This window comes from Gossypium raimondii, chromosome 8 (assembly GCF_025698545.1).
Source record: "Gossypium raimondii isolate GPD5lz chromosome 8, ASM2569854v1, whole genome shotgun sequence".
Taxonomy (NCBI): Eukaryota; Viridiplantae; Streptophyta; class Magnoliopsida; order Malvales; family Malvaceae; genus Gossypium; species Gossypium raimondii.
Window position 1 is genome coordinate 7,825,811 of NC_068572.1, and position 17,593 is coordinate 7,843,403.

A 17,593-nucleotide genomic window follows, 5' to 3' on the forward strand; every position below is an offset into this window, starting at 1 on the left:
TATTTAGCTTTATAGCTTATAGGGTGTGTAGTATTGTTCTTGAAATTCCGTCAAAGAATGTATATTTCGACTAGAGCAGAGGAACTTTACAATTAGGTGCACAAATTTTTTGATGTACAGTTATAGTCAATTAACGGTTTATTTTCTATACATGCTGCATGTCAGACTGTTTTGAAATTGTTTGTGAACATGTATTTTATTTTGCGTCGGTAGACATCCCATAAAATGCAACCAGAAACATGTAGAGCTATACTATGAATCTATACTTTGCTTGCTCAACTTTGCTTGCTCATAAGACAACAATGGTGGTAAGACTATTCCTTGCATCTATTCTTTGAATGTAGAGCTAGGAGCTAAACCAAGACACTAAATGTCTCATGGTATAATCCTGGCGTTAGCGCAGGCTTTACGTCATTTGAGGCAGATTTCTCAGGAAATATCTAAGCCGAATGTTACTGGTTGGGGGAGAAGACCTGCAGCTCTGCGTGCACTTAGTCTTAAATTGAGCAAGTATGTTCATTCTTCTTTTCAAGAATTCACCATCTATGTCGGTGTAGGTAGATTCTTGACCGATAGCAAGAATATATTCTATTCTCCGTGGATTTAATGAGGTTGTTAATGGGTTTCTTGATGAAGGATAGTCGATCTTTGAAACCGACGGCGTTGATGACGTTACCCTTCTTGTGAACTCGTCTCTGGAAAGATGATGGACATAAATTTTTCTTATAGTAATGGATTTCCTTCAATGGAAATGCGGTTCTATGTGCCAAAGCATCCATGTTATTGCAGTCGGTTTCTAGATGTGTTACAAGCATATGAATTACATCAGAAGATTTACAAATACTAAACAATGAAAAACTATTTTTTCTTCCCAATGTTGTGACGATGGCCTCGATATTAAATTTGTGGTATAATGAACCATCTTATGATCAGGTCGTGTCTCTAAATTTGTGGTATAATAAACCAGTGCCTCGAGGGGGAAGTTTTGGGGGTCAAGTCATTCTTCCATAAAATGTATCCTAGGTCGTGTCTCTAATGATATTGCTGCTTTGGAATGTGATTTTGATACAAAAAGTGTTTCAAATGACAAGTTCATAAAAAAGGCACTGCATGGTTCAGGGTATATGTCACTTCTGTTATTTGGTATACTCTTGCACTATGGTTAATGAAATCTAGTGCAGCAATCGTTTGCATGGATAACGTAACAGGAAATGAGTTATTCTTTAGACTTTTTGTATAAGAGGCTATGAATATGATGTGTGTCAAGACTCAAGATACCATAGTTTCTGATGATTCGTGTTGGTTTTATTGGTGAATATTACGTTGTATTTTAACATGCTAATACCATACTCAAGTCTAAATGTTGTGTGCATTTATGGAATCATATTATTTTAACATGATATTTGGTTTCTATTCCAGGATGTAGCTTTGGCCATTGTTACCATGAGACCTACTCTACTGGTCCTATAATGGAGAAATTGTGCGGCTCATAGAACACAACTATTTGTTCATTGTGCGGCTCTTAAATTGTCATATGTCATTTTTGTATGTACAACTACCTTTTTGTAATTATATCTTTTCTTGCAGTAAAGAAAAAAGTTGTTATACACTTGCATACTAATATACTTTTTATCAAATGATTATTATTTTAATAATAATGCCCCTGCAACTATCTTGTAAATGCCAAATGCACGCACAGATTCAGGTTCTATGTTTCAATAATTAAAACTCCACATGGTTGCGAGGGCAAGTAAATAGATGCTTACCTGCAATCCAGCAACTATTTGTCCAATAGGTGAATATATAACATGTCCAATAGTCATTTCTCAAGAAATTGTTCAATAGTTTAACATTTCAAAAAAAAATTGTTTCAAACCCTCAATTAAGATAAAATGTATTGTTAACATGATTCAACAACCCTTCTAAAAGGATATATTATTTGTTCACAAAATAGATTTCCTTTTGAAATGTAATTTGGCCCTAAAATTTGCTCTCAGGTTTGAGCTTTGTTGGGTTAAGGGTGGTTGGCTTGATGTGTTATCCATTGAAGTCGCTTGGTTTAAATTTTGCAGGCTCGATGATTGGCTTGCCATTTGGTTACCCCCAACAATCCCTTTGCAAGTCCTTGTATTATGGCCTGGTTTACCACATTTGCTGCAATTAGCTTGCTATCCTGTCTTACTTAATTTTGATCCACTCTTTCTTACTTCATCTATTTCCTTCCTCCTTGTTTGTTTGGGCCTTCCTGGGGGCCTTCTAATTATGGGAGGAAGAATGGGTTCCATGTCCCTTACATGTTCCCATTGCATAGGATCTATACACAAAAATTTAAAGATGTCAAACACATTTTATAAATAAGTAATATTTCATAAAGTTTTAGGTTTTTAGGGCTATTACCTTTTACAGGGTTTATCAAGTGGCTGTAAATAGTCAACTGGGTAGTGACAGTATAACATGTATTTACATAAGTTTCAGGGCTCACAGCAAGTAATTGCATGCAAGAAACAGTATGCTTACATGGGATTCCTGACAAATCTCATTTTTTACATGAACAGGAGGAGTTGAGGAGGTCAACCACATGCTTGTTGCCTAATCCACAGTCTACCTCATACTTCTCATTTCCAGCACATATCGGCCATATACTATAAACAAAGTAACATTTTAAAGTTAAAAACTTTTCCATCCAAGCAACATAATTCAAGCTAAGTAAAAAAGAGTTAGCAAAACTTACTTATTGGACTGACTAACAATTTCAGACAACTTCTTCTGTATCCTTGGACATAAAGGTCCAGGATACTTCTCAGCAGCCTCTCTTATAGAAACCAACCTAGTCATGACTTTTCTTCTAATTATTTCCAACATCGTTAGGATAGGTTTATCTCTAGCTTCTAAAATGATCTGCAAGGAGAGTAAGTCTTTAAATAACTCAAACAACAATTATACAACATGAAGTGATAAATAGCCAGATTTAAAAAATAATTTTTAACCTTGTTAAAACATTCACTGTTGTTGTTCAGTAGTAGATCAGATTTGCATCTAGTTGAGAAGTGGGCTCTTGACCAAGTTCTTGGATCCTTGTCACGCAGCCAAGCCTCAGCAGATTCTAACAGTGACCTCATTTCAGACATTGCTTCTTCAAATTGTCTTGGAAAAGTTGCTTTAGCAGCTTTCCAGTAAGTAAGACGCATAACTTGGCCTCTAAATCCTTCTATATTTTTAAAATTATTGTAAAGATGTATGGCACAATTTCTTGCTTCAGCAGTAGGGAACAACAAAGAAATCGCTTCTATTAAGCCCTGTAAAACAATTAAAACAACATGCTAAGCAATCATTTTTATATAAACAATTTAGCATATACCATGACTTTATAATACCTTTTGTTTGTCAGACATGAAACATATATTGTAGGAGTTGTCGATCTCCAAATCTCTCTGTAACAACTCGAGGAACCAAAACCATGATTGTTTGTTTTCACTCTCAACTATAGCAAAAGCCACTGAATATATACAATCATTGGCATCAACCCCAACAGCAGCAAGCAAATGTCCACCATAATATCCCTTCAGCCCACACCCATCTAACCCTATAATTCTCCTACAACCAGTTAACCAACCGGATTTGCATGCTTCAAGGCATATATAAAGCTTCTGAAATAGCCTACAGTCTAATTTACAGATGGTTGTTGTACCAGGGTTGCTTCTCCTTAACTCAAGTAAATAATCATATATATTGGCATGTTGAGCTTTGTGATTCCCTTGAACTAGTTCTAGAGCCCTAATCTTAGCCCTCATACATTTAGTCCAAGACACTATTGTTCCAAAATCCACCCTAATATCATTTTGTAAGGATGTTAAGGAATAATTGGGATCAACTTGAAATTTGTGTAAATAATGTCTAGCCATCCACTTTGACGTAATATTCTTATTTTCATTACCTTGCTACACTTATGGTGGTTGACTAAGGTCTTAATTTGCCAACTCCCATCCATTGGATCCTTGGGATTTAACTTGGATGCCCATAACGTCCATGGACAACTAGGTGCACAGACTGCTTTCACCCTAAGCTTGTCATTCCTAGTTAGTTTGGTTACTACTCTATTTATCCTCCCATACTTTTTAACTACATCTTTTAAAATGTCTCTACTAGGGAAAACCAAACCCTTTATCAATATAGGGTTCCTCATATCAGTTTGAGGATTGAATAGAGGGTACTTTTTATTCCCATATTTATCATAATCCACGTCATTATTCAAATCATCATCACTGCTACTATCAAAATCATCTTCTAAACTCTAAAAACTTGAATCTAGTAAGTGGTCTAACTCCTTCTGTATCATTTCACCTACTAGTTCAACCTCTGGTTCATCTACCTTATCACCATCAGACTCAAAAGAATCAGAATAAGAAGTACCTGACTCATAAGCTTTATATGAACTATCATCTAAGTCGGACGCTTCTCTTCCAAAATCTCCCCCTAAAGTATTTTGTTCAACTTCAAACCCTAAACCAAAAAGAAAAATAAAACGTTATATTAGTATTAACAAATTGCACAATTCAAACCTGAAAAAACATTATCTCAAATTCAGTTCAATTTCAAACAACATCAATAATGAATTTATGAACATTTTAGGACATTAGAACAGCAGTCAATATTCACATTTGGACAACATTAAAATACATAATCTAAAACATGAAAACAGTAATCATTATTCACATCTTGACACCTGAATTAAAATGAAAAACTGAACATATACATTTGCATCAAACTACACTTGAGTTTAAATTAAAGTATATGTTTTGGGAGACAGCAACATAATTGTTTTTTGTTCTTATTTGATAGATTTACAACTGTTTTTGGTTTATTAAGTGAAATTTTGCTTCATTCTTATTTAATAGATTTAAAAATATTTTTGGTTTTGTTCAGTAGACAGGTCGAAGAAACAAAAATACTCCATTACTGTTTACCATTTCTTCTTTCCACTAAAAATATATTGAGAGTATATGTTCATGCTTGGGCTATCTAAGTTATTTAGTGGTTGCCAGTTGGGGCAAATAATAGATGTTAGCATGTAAATGTTGCAGTTCTCGGTTATGCCCCACATTCTGTGTTGCTGATCGGAGTTGTTACGTTGGCTGAACGTACAGGTTTCATGCCTTTTCCCAAACTGAAATGCCTTACCACCAGCCTTGTAAGCCCAATTGAACTCCTCAAATTTTCATATCCTTCACATTCCATAACCCATAACTCAAATTTGTTTCAACCGCTTTACTTGGTTTTGGTGAATGAATAGGTATTCTACACTCCATTCTTGAGGCATATGTGGACATGGTTGGGTGCCTCACCACCACAAGGAAGAACTTTTGTTCCTCTTTGGAAGTCTGGTTATAGTTGTATCGTAGTGCACGGTGGAGTGCAAGAGACATTTCTCATGTAGCATGATTCGAGGTTTCATTCTTCTACCACTCTGTATTCTTATTTTTCTTCTTTGCTAATTAGGTTGTGTGAAGCCCTTCCGACATAACCTGCTTATCACACCTGCTTTCTCCAACACCCAAAACTTACAATTGGTTTTATTATTGGATCTTGATCATCTTCTTTATCTCTTTATGTTGGCAACTAAAAAATTCTGGGTTTATTTCTGGATTTACAGGTTGCATTCCTTAAGTCACAAAGAGGATTTGTTTGTATAGCAAGGTAATTCAGCTCAAAATCAGCAGTAAGAAAGAATAATATGGAATACCCACAAAGAGATTGTGAACATACAAGTTGATTTAGATTAGAAAATTTTGATTGGGCAACCAATTTTTCAAGAACTGTGAAAAAAACTAGAAAATATAATGATTTGGAACAAGAACATAGGAATTTTAATGATTAGAAAATATAGTGATTAGGAACAAGAACAATTTCAAAAGTTGAAGAAAATATCAAAATTTTATTTTAGGGTTTTTATTAAACAATAAAAATTTAATCTTTTGTTTTTCAAGATTGAATAAAAGAGACAGAGGAATGCAAAGAAGACATACCTGGAGTCTCCATTGAATCCATCTTTATGAAGCAGTCAATTTGATTTCAACTATTTTGATCTTAATAATAGTTTTTCTAGTCAAATGAAAAAAAAACCTAAAAAAAGAAGAGGGGAAGAAAAATTAAAAAGAGGAGATGAACAATTTTTTCAGTTAAGGTTTAAGTTTAAAAATTTTAATTAATTAAATTTATTTAATTTAAAATCTATTTTCATCCCATTTAGAAATCCAAGTTGGCACTTAAAATCTAGTTGGACTGCCACATAGGATTACTGTTAGAGAGATAACGGAACTTAAACGGTAGAGTGATCACTTCGTAACAAAATAATAACATAAGTGACTAAAACGTAACATTTCAAACATAAGTGACTAAAATGTAACTTGAGGCAAACAAAAGTGACTATTTTTGTAGATTACCCTAAAAAAAATTACAACCCAATGCGAAAACTATTGTCAACAAATTAACCCTATTTTTTATTTTAATTATTCACAGTCATAGCTTACATATTGCATACATAATCATGCACTAAATTATCCGGCTATGCTTTGGAATTGATTGTTAGCTTACCTCATCCATGAAATCAGAAAGCTAAGTCCTTTTCATACCATTAATGTTCCCTATGTCTAGCAAACTCGCATACCATATATTATCACGTTTATAGTATTATAAATTATATTTCAAACCATGATCACGACTGATACTTGACAGCTGAATCAGCTTAAATCATGAAAGATACATATGAGAATAATAGGTAATTTGTATGTTTAATCATATCAATCTACGAAATCACACTTTGATTAAATGGCAACTTAAAAGGCTGAAGAGCTAACTCAGTGTCTCCCATCATGGAGAAGTAGTAACTTAGGAACTCTTTGTATCGAAAAGCTCTGTATAATGGAGGCTGTGCTGCATTGGTCAGAGATTTTGCTGGTTCTATAATGCTGTCTTCCGAGGAACTGATGAATAATCCGACAGTTGTTCGAGCAACCTTGGAGTTGGTCACTGCTCGATGTTCGGCACTTTTCAGCTTGTTGTTGCTCACAATCTATATCAAAGCCAAATCAACAAATTAAGCTACATTCACAAATGATGTCATGATGCAACCATATTAATGCCAGGCCATGCTCATGCATGCTATTAGTATGTACCCGTAATTGGTGGCCTATGTTAACCACAAGAGCATTAGGCAGAGGCTGAACACCAATCCATTGTCCATCTTTGAAGACTTGAAGTCCAAAGGTATGTCCTTGAAGTAGGATGGTAATGAGATTAGGGTCACAATGCTTAGGTAACCCCAAGGTCAAGCTTGGATCTGGACATGGTGGGTAATGGTTAGCCACCAATAGCATAGCTTCACTTAGATCCTTCTTGAAGTACCCAGATTCAAGCCCTAAGCCCTCAGTAAGCAACTCCAGGATTGTTAAACCCAGTTTTTTTCCTTCAACTGAGAATGTCCTTATAACATCCCTGTTAAACAACGGGATTAAGATTTAATGGTTGATCATCATCAGGCCTTATTTAATTAAATTTACCTGTATCGAGTTGGCTTTTGAGGCCAAAGTTTAATGCAGTCGTCTAAAGGATGACAATGGTGCTTCAGAATGTCACGCCAAAAGTGATACTTTTCGGTACCATAGTTTATATTGCTTGTGTAAAGCCTGCAGACTTTATTTGGATCCTCTGAGTAGAGGCTTGCCTTTTCCTCCATTGGCATCTTAAAGAACTCCTCCACCACATTCATTGTGTCATTCAATACTTTCTCTGAAACTCCATGGTTAACAACCTGTTTCAATGCAACAAAAAATGAAAAACAGCTATGACTGCCATTTTATATATATATATATATATATATATAATTACGTCCAAACCTGAAAAAATCCGAACTCTTGGCTAGCCCTGAGAACGTTTAGAATGGTATTACTTCGATTAATCAAAGCTTCCCCGAGGTTAACAACGGGAATGGTGTCACCACTGGGAATGCTGAGCTTGCCGGGCCTTGTTTCTGGTGGACAAATATAAGACTCGGGCAAAGCTCGATGGTTGTACCAGTTTGAAACAAGCCGCTCCATTTTTTAATTCTATCGTAGTGAATTTTATGCTATGAAGAGAGAGGTATTTATAACTCTGTGAATAATGCATATATATATATATGATGAAGAGAAATGGATGAGTGAACCATCGTAATCAGGGACAATACATAAATGGCAATATTCAAAACATTATTGAACTACAAAAGTCTTCTAAGCTCAAATAAAGTTCAACAAAAAAAAGGAAGATGGAATCTGATTCTGCAATAGCTGGATGACAAATCCTCAACACATTTCACCGGCGGAATTAATTATACATGTATTTTTATATAACCCATGATTATGACTGACACTTGATAGTTGAACACGTCATCAGCCGAATGATTTTCATTTTCAAAGGGAATGTGATCTACTGCCATAATTAATCCACTAGAATGGAAGCTTGGCTGATGCAGGGCCAAGAGACTTACAGATGGTTTTTTTTTTTTTTTTCGAGATGTGATTGATTCAGTGTATGAAGGACTGGTATTTAATGATATGCTTGAACATGACAAATGTGCTTAAAGAAATATATGGAATTTGAATGAAATTTTAGAATGACCAAAATATGCTTGAGATTGTTTATACATTATCACAAGACTAACAATGGCTCATTGGAGCATGTAACCTTCTAAAATTTGTGTTAGAGACATTCTAGAATCTAACCTCATGACGAATCTTATATACAACAAAGAATACAGAGTTTCCTTTCATAAAACCCTATTCCAACTATGGAAACTCATTTGTATTCTGTTCGTTTCGATCAATCAAAGCTCAGGAGCCTCAAATTTACTGTGGGAGCTTCAGGAGGTCTACTATATATATCATCAAAATGAAGATTTATATCCCCTCCGGTTTCAAGATCGTCCTCCATGTATGTTGTCCGGGATAACCTCTGAGAATCCCTCCAGTCAAGGGATTGATCTTGCTCTTCCACACTTCTCTCAGACATGTTATCATACCGCTGGGCTGAAGAATAACGGTTGAAATCAGGTGGCTCAAGAAAGCTTGTTTGGGGCTGTATACCATGTGGACCACTTCTGGCCCACCAATGGCTCCTTGCCTGGTGCGGTAGTTCATTTGTATCATGATGCTGAAGTACACTCTCGTGGAAGAAAGAAGATGATGTTGAAGCATCAAGATGTGACTGCAACCGTGACCGACCATCATAATGGTGTGGCTGCCAGTATTCTTCATCTCTTGCTTCATCATGTGTCATGTTGGTTGGCATCCAGTAATCTTCATGCTGTAGCTCACCTGGTTCAGATGGCCTTGTTGTAGCAGTGTCTCTCCGAGTTCGAGAGGTATAATACCAATCCAGAAGATATGGGTGATTCTTTTGTTCAGCGTCAATTAGCAATAAAGAACCCAAATCGCGGGAAGTGTAGGGAATATTCTGCTGCATTTCCCTTGGAAAAAGTCCGTTTCTATCTACATGACCTCTCAGTGGGCTTGCTCGCCACAATCTACCCAAAGAATCTGCATGTCTGGTTCCCTGCGTTTGCAACTTTTGCTCCCTGAAAGTTCTAATGTTCAACAGGAACTGCTTGCCCTGAGAATCTGGTTCCCATGAAGGATAGCTACTTTTGAAACTGCAATCAGAATAGAATTATTCAAGATGGAACTATGATAGAAGGAAAAAGTAGAAGGGATATCCAGCACAATAAAAAGACAGAAGAAACACCATACCTTTAAAACAGAAACGGAATTATTAGTCGGGATATTATGTCTCATCATTTGCATTTTAAAATGAAAATCAAAACTTCTTGTCAGCTTTATATTAACAAAGAAAATTAGGATAAGAGTTCAGGTTTCTCAAACTCTATTCACAGCAAAACGATATGTGCAGGGTTTAGGATAGAGGAAGTATATAAATCCAATTAATCTTTGCTATTGATCGTACCTCAAGAACGATTTCTCCATTTTCCCTTGGGAACTCCTCTGGGAGCGAGGTGCATTGCTTGGAGAGCCATAATTGCCATTCCCATGGTTTTGGAAATCAAAGGCACTAAAACTACAAAAATGAAAACGGGACAATCAAACACATCATTTCGTAAATTAAAAGAAAAAGAACAGTGTACCTGCAAACATGACCAACACCTTCAATATCCACAGTAAAATCTGCAATGAACTGTAAAATGTCATCCACCCGCTGCAAAATCAACACGAAACATTTTAGTTGAAAAGCTAAGATCTAAGACAATAGAAATAATTTACCCAAAAAAAGATGAAAAAGAAAAGAACCTTTGGAACAACAAATAGAAGCAAGAATGGAGTGAGGAAAATTGAGGCCATCTCCTCTAGCAACATCATTCCAGTGTACTGCATCAGAAAATTTAAAAAATAAAAAAAAATCTAAAAACAAAAGAATCAAAATCATTTATGAATGCAACTTGAAGATTATAGGTAAAACAAAAAAACAAAAAAAAAGGAACTAAGGGGGATTACCTGAAATAGAGTTTCAAACTCTTTCCGGACTGTTTCAGTGTTTTCTTTGCCACGCCATCTCTTTGGCATGTAATGTGTATGTTGAACCACCATAGACATTGCTCCTTCTGGATCAAGGACCAGAAGTTCATCTGTAACAGCAGCCCGGCTTATAGCTGTTATGGTTCCAAAAACAGCAGCATACCAAAACAAATTCCGGCCAAATATCTACACATTTCGGAAAAAAATGTAAAAAAAAAAAAAAAAAAACAAAGTTGAAATATAGAAGAGTTGAAAAGAAATAGAAGACTCTGAAACGGTTGAAATTCAAAAATATTACATGGCCCTCCAGCAAAGACTCTTCTAGAAAGGCAATGATGATCAAGATAGCAGCAAAACCACCAGATACAAATGAGATAAACTTTGCTATGATAGAAATAATTGGTGAGGGGAATCGCTTTAAGTACTCAGAAGCATGCATAACACTTCTATTAATCCGATGCTTGAATAAATGGTCAACCTGTAAGACAAAGACAACGGTATATGTACAAATACAGACTACAGTATGTGAAAACAAGAGAATCTATAAGTATAAATATCCATCTCAAGAAACAATTGTGCCATCTTATTTTTCACAGTATGTTCTTAACAACTTTTCTTTATTATGATAATTTTTTTTTCGCAGAAAATATAAGTAACTTCAAACAATTGACTAACACTTATGATGATTACATAAAAGTAATAACACAAGCTTGTGAAGATAGATAGTGGATAAATCCTTCTCGACTTGACAGCACCAAAGAACAAAACAAAAGACTTAGCTAACAAATAAAGCGGAGATAAGGGGGAATGAAATACCTCATTGAATTCCCTAAACATCCACTTTGACAAATTTGACCATCTGCGGGATGATGCTGTGCTTGGATGATTATAGAATTGTTCAGCATGCCTTAAGAAGAGATAAACCAGCATGAATATAACAAGAAATGGAGAGAGAAGCAGCATAGCAAACCCGACAACCATGAGTCTTTTCTTCAATGTCCTAGGATTAGAAATGAAGTCCCTTCTAACACAAAAGTTTCTGCATCCCAAAATGAAGTTGGCAATAAACCCCAAAATTTAATTGTTTTTCTTTTTCTGCAAATAATAATAATAGCAAGTTGCATTTGAAACTCGAAGTACTTCATAAAATATTTTCTCCCTAATCATACAACAAACGTTGGAATATTAAAAGTGTAAAACCTTTTAAGAATTTTGAAATATTCCAAATAGTTGTAAGTCAAGAAGGTGCAAAAAAGCAGCAATGGGAAACAAAAAAAAAAGCAATAAAATAGTAAATTATGCAACTCTTTCCAGTTACATCATGAATTGACCATTAAAGACCAACCTAAGCAGGACTACCAAAAGTTAATACTTCACGAGAAAAATGAAAAAAACTTAAAGCTACAGCACCAAAGTCAGCCGGCAGGTAACATAACTATGTTAGAGATGCTGCAAAGGAAAACACATTGCGTCTTGATTACAAGAATGTATGTTTCAAAGAACCCATCAGTTTTTCCCAGCGCTATCTACAACATCCCCAGAAAATGTACTTTATTATACCCCTCTTCATCCAATAAGAATTATATAATATTCTTGAAATTGAAATATTATACTTTAAAAAAATGATGAAAGAAATAATTTTATCATTAGTCTGAAAGTGGAAAGTTCCGAAACTTGCTTCTATTGACTGTTTTGAAAATTTTACAAGTTGGAACCATATCCATAACAGTGATTATCAAAGAAAGTAACATACATACAACTGAAAGTCAAATGTTATGTAAAATTAAACATACCGGTCAAACATGCTCTGCAGTATACACCAATTTAAGGTCCATTCAAGTGTCTTTGTTAGTATCAAACAATGCTGTGTTCTATAAGGGCCGGATTTGACAGTTGGACCGGCACCTGGGACCCAGGCTGATATAGGAAAAGCAAGCACTCCTTTATTAAGCATTCCAATTAAGTAGTTCTCCTTCCGCATCAATCGCATAACCACATCATGAGCAGAAAGATCCTTGACCACGCACAGGTGTTGTGAACTTTGTAACTGGACAACCTTTTCAAGGATTGTTGCCCATGGCATGGTCTGAATCTCATTATCCGTAACATGGAGACTGCAAAATAAAATACAAACAATGATAATAAAATCATTAACTGTTTATAAGATACTGCTACTGTAACTGCTTTATCTCAATGCAAAATTAAAGCTTACAAAGCATCCTTTAACTTATAAGGATGAACTTACCTGTTATAATAGAAATGGCGTATGCCAAGGGTCTCCTTTAATTGAGCAAAAAACCTCAAAAAACAGAACATCCAATAGATGGAAAATAGCCCCAAATATCCAACAATAATAGCTTTTGAAAGTGTCAAAGGGGTTAATGGGTGCTGGTGAAGAGCTTCCTTAGCAAGATCACATGGCTTAATTCCAGACTCAAATGCATCCATCCCACACTTTGCGTTGCGGAGACCATTCCAATCAACGAATAACAGGAAGAACCCCGAGAAACATATGGTAAAGCCCACACTCAGTAGTTCAACGATCCATTTTATAATTATGCACCAAAGCCCTTTCTCGCAGTAGTAGCTATACAGACGTTCGAAGAATAAGTCCAAATCAGCAATTGGTTCTGCATTCAGAGTCTCACCATTCAGAAGCCCCGAAGGGCTCTCACTACCTGGACTTGGTGGTACTCTTCCATAGTCAGACAACTCAATCACAGAAGGTACATCACCTAGTAAGCCTGTCGTCAAAGACGATTCACCACCCCATCTCCACTTAAATATGCCAAGTGCATTTGCAGCCTTTTGTCCCCTGAACATCATTTGTAAATCTTGATGGCAGGGAAAAAGTGCCAGTCCATTCCCCAAAGTGAGTAAATGTTTTGGCAAGGTTCTGCCCATAAGAAGAAAATTAGACAAATTCCCTTTTGATGGTGAATGTATGCACATGCTTGCAGGAACAGAAAGATGCAGAAGTTGAACCAAAAAAGAAACTAAACTACAGTAAGGACTGCACAAAACTTGACATCAAATGAAAGAAAGTCCAAATACCTGCTAATCGAAACTTGAAACAAAACCAAAACCTTTTCTTAAATGAACCAGCAGGCAACAAGTACAACAATTTGGACCTAAAAACTTAAATTGCAGATTCTTCATCAGAAAATAGCAGCAACTTTATGCAAAATCATAATGTACAAACCATAAAAGATTAATAAATGAATAAATACATTGAAAAATAAAACATGAAAGGAGATAATTTTTGAGCCGATAAGTGAGGTGCCCATTCATAGTTCAACTGAAAGTACTCTGCTTAGCAGCAAAATATGGGAAGGTGAATCTTGGCGAATTTTAAGTCAATCAAGGACTCCAATATCAATTCAAATCAAAACAAACTATTTAAAACCATACGTTAACCCGAATACTATCCACACTCCAAAAATAGAATAAAAATAAAAGTAGCTGAAACAAATAACATGTCAAGATCATCCATTTATTACAAATAAACGAGGGAAAAGAAGTTTCTGAATTTACCTCCGAACCACCAACGAGCAGCTAAATATCACTCAAAGAATGAATAAATAGCCAAAAAGGGCGAATTTTGCCGATGCCCACTAAGAATAACAGCGAATAAAACGACGCAAAACCCCAACAACAAGTAGATTAAGTGCCCAAAGCTTTGGTTGAGAAGTAGAAAAGAAGAAGGAAGGACTTTTGATATTATTTTGGTAATGGCAGAACTTTTTTCTCTAATGAAATACTTCACCTCTAAGATATTTTCTAATTATCTATACTATTATGAAAAATACCAAAAAAATATATTTTTTATGTTTTAAATGTTATTTCCTAAAACCAAATGTATATTTTTATATTTAAAAATTGCCCATACTTACTAATAATATATAACTTCTCTTATATAATGGTGGATATGAAATTCCAGTTCTAAATTTCATTCGGTTGGTTACGGAATTGTAATTTAAAGGGGACCGGTGAAAGAGCAAATGTCAGGTGTCGACCAAAAACCGAGACCAGATGTCAAATGATTCACAACACCAACGGCCTTCCCCCAACAAATTTGGAACGAACTTAAGTTTTGTTGGGCCTCGGGTTCTTCACTCTCTTTGTTGGGCTCTTTATATTATCATTTTGTTGGGAGAATATATGGGCTGGTTTTTAACCAAGCTTCAAAGTTACCTAAACTATAATTAAATGTCAGTTTCGATAGACGGTACGTTTACTTACAGTTAGTATAAAGATAGTGGTGGCGATGAGATTAGATACTATAGCAATACTGTAGCGTAAGATAAAAAGTAAGCTAAATGCATCGCATTGCACCCAATCACCCATCCAAACCCACCCTAAAACAAAGTTTACAATCCCCTAGAATTTTCTAAGGTAGAAAAAATTATTAGGGTGCATTTGATTCGCTGTATTGGATTAGAGTTGTATTGGATTAGAGATGTAATAGCAAATCAACTGTTTGGTTGAATGTAATGGAATAGAGGCGTAATAGTAATCTTGTGTTTGGTTGAATAGAATAGAGGTGTAATAGCATAATGGAAAAAACTAAAATGACTAGAATACCCTTAGCATAAATTTGTTTTGGTAAATGATTATTGTTATTGTTATTTAAATTTTAATAAGATTATTATTATCAGTAATAAATATTTTAATCATATTTAAACATAATTATTATTAAATATATTTTAATTAAAATATATAATTTAATAAAATTCTTATAATTAATGTAAATTTGTTTTGGTAAATTATTATTGTTATTGTTATTTAAATTTTAATAAGATTATAATATCAATAATAAATAATTTAATCATATTTAAACATAATTATTATTAAATATATTGTAATTAAAATCTATAATTTAATAAAATTCTTAATAATTAATATTCTTATATGAATTTACTCAAATCATAATATATGATACTGTAAAATATAAATTAACATAATTATTATTAAATATATTATAATTAAAATATATAATTTAATAAAATTCTTAATAATTAATATTCTTATATGAATTTACTCAAATCATAATATATGATACTATAAATGAAAATTTGAAATAATTAATATTAAATATATTTTAATTAAAATATATGATTTAAAATAATTTAAAATAATTATAACTAATAAATTATATTTTATGAATTTGTATAATTTAAAATAATAATTATTGCATATAATTTAATAATTAATATTAAATTTCATAAAATTCTTGATAATAAATTTTCTTATATGAATTATATTCGCATAAACATAATTAACTTATATTAAGAAAACGTTAGATGAAAATGAAATTGTACATCATAATCCATATGTTATATAGTTTTACAACATCAAAAGTTTGAACATTGATATTTAATGGTGAGAAAGAAATCTTGACCCATTCCAATCAGCAAATGAAGGTAAACTAAAGAAAACGATCATTTGATTTGGATGATCGGAATTTTACTCAAAGCATCATACTACTGATCGTCGGTTAAACCTTCAATTGACCATAAGGTGAATATAAATTTGAAGTTTTCTTCCATCTTTTGATGTTCTTCGACTTCATTGAACTACCACATCGGAGGCAATACTCCTACTGATTTGATCGCCAACGGCCTGGATTTTTTCCCCCAACAAAGTGGCAGCCTCCTCAAATGAAGAATACACATTATCACGAGCATCAGATTTCTTCTTTCTCTTGTTTGAAGATAAGGAACCCCCTTGGTCTCTATCTCTTCGTGGATCTGTACCAGAAACATCCATGTCGTCTAAAGAGATGTCAGCTTCGCAGTCATAGAATGTGTTTCTCTCTTCATTCATATCTATAGTACGTTCATCCTCGGATGTATTTCTTCAAGAACATCAAGAATTGTTTGAGCGTCTTTCCATCGCCGATCTCTTGCGTATATCGCGAAGAAGTTGGTTGTAGTAAGGAAAGAACGATGTCCGAATCGAGAGGCTTCTTTGTGACTCTAAAAAATGAGGAAATCATATTAGTTATAAGTTTTGTAAAAAACAAATAAATACTTGAAATACATTTTACCTTTACATAGGATTCCTAAATCGCATCTTCAAGAACAACGAAGTCATTTATGCTCGTCCCAACCAAAACCATCATTGTTTTGGCCATTAAGCATGTCGTGAGACGATGACCATTCCTTTTAGGCACCTAATCCGAGATTCAATATTTGGTTTCGCCTTGAGATTGCTCTTGGTAAAGCCTTTTCTAGCATTTTCTAGCTCGTTCAAATAACGGCTTTGAACCCGTAGACATTAAATGTCCCTACATTGTGCAAATCCATCATGCAAGAAACCAAGGCTGCATCCTCTTCTGGAACCCATTTTCTTTTGCTTCCTCGAGAAGCTTGAGAAGAAGCACCCGTTGGTGGAACACTTGACATATTGTTCTTAAGAAAAAGAAAACAAATTAACATTATTTACTATTTTGAATACCATGAATCAAAAGGTGAACAGTTTATAATATTATATCGGTAGTTCAATACTAAATTTAAATTTATAACACATGCTGAATGAAAAGATAATTAAATTATAATTCAACAAAGTTTAGTACAATACAACTCAATTTGTCCCTAAACCTAACTAATTTCTAGATGCTTGCCATTCATCGAACATTTGAGTGGCTAGTTCCATCCTCCAAGTAGCCCAAGCATCCGATGGATGAATATTTGTGATATTCGGTTCATCGTCATCCACCACATTAGTAGGTAATCCTTCTCCCACCTCCGCTTCAATGGGATCAATACTCATATGGGTTCTAATAAAATTATGGAGCAAACAACATGCTATAATAATTCTATTGTGCACCCGTACAGGATAAAACGATGGACTCCTAAATATTCCTCATCTAAGTTTTAATAAGCCAAAGCATCTTTCAATGACATTACGTGCTGAGGCATGTTTCATATTAAAAACTCTTACGGAGAACTTGGTCGATAACCCGACGCCACTCGTTCGGATGATATCATCATCCTCTAAATGGTGCAAGAAATCCTCAAAATTTGTGTATC

General features: G+C 34.4%; 2 protein-coding genes across 4 annotated transcripts; both read right to left on the minus strand.

The window, feature by feature from the left end:
* Positions 1 to 6,646: 6,646 nt before the first annotated feature.
* Positions 6,647 to 8,115, minus strand: LOC105790641 (protein DOWNY MILDEW RESISTANCE 6). The gene is made up of 4 exons (XM_012618348.2): positions 7,893 to 8,115; positions 7,557 to 7,807; positions 7,173 to 7,491; positions 6,647 to 7,069 (listed from the first exon to the last, which is right to left on the minus strand). The coding sequence occupies exons 1-4, from the start codon at positions 8,091 to 8,093 to the stop codon at positions 6,803 to 6,805; spliced, it is 1,038 nt and encodes a 345-aa protein (XP_012473802.1). The 5' UTR covers positions 8,094 to 8,115; the 3' UTR covers positions 6,647 to 6,802.
* A 496-nt stretch (positions 8,116 to 8,611) lies between these two features.
* Positions 8,612 to 14,417, minus strand: LOC105790640 (autophagy-related protein 9). Of its 3 annotated transcripts, none has more exons than XM_052634942.1 (10): positions 14,094 to 14,417; positions 12,805 to 13,455; positions 12,353 to 12,673; positions 11,376 to 11,466; positions 10,858 to 11,037; positions 10,539 to 10,745; positions 10,335 to 10,412; positions 10,172 to 10,242; positions 9,994 to 10,104; positions 8,612 to 9,682 (listed from the first exon to the last, which is right to left on the minus strand). In XM_052634942.1, the coding sequence occupies exons 2-10, from the start codon at positions 13,383 to 13,385 to the stop codon at positions 8,854 to 8,856; spliced, it is 2,469 nt and encodes an 822-aa protein (XP_052490902.1). In that variant the 5' UTR covers positions 13,386 to 13,455; positions 14,094 to 14,417; the 3' UTR covers positions 8,612 to 8,853. The 3 variants fall into 3 exon arrangements, with proteins under 3 accessions (XP_052490902.1, XP_012473798.1, XP_052490903.1); XM_012618344.2 differs by having other exon boundaries at positions 11,376 to 11,598; positions 14,094 to 14,415; XM_052634943.1 differs by lacking the exon at positions 10,858 to 11,037 and having other exon boundaries at positions 11,376 to 11,598.
* Positions 14,418 to 17,593: the final 3,176 nt, after the last annotated feature.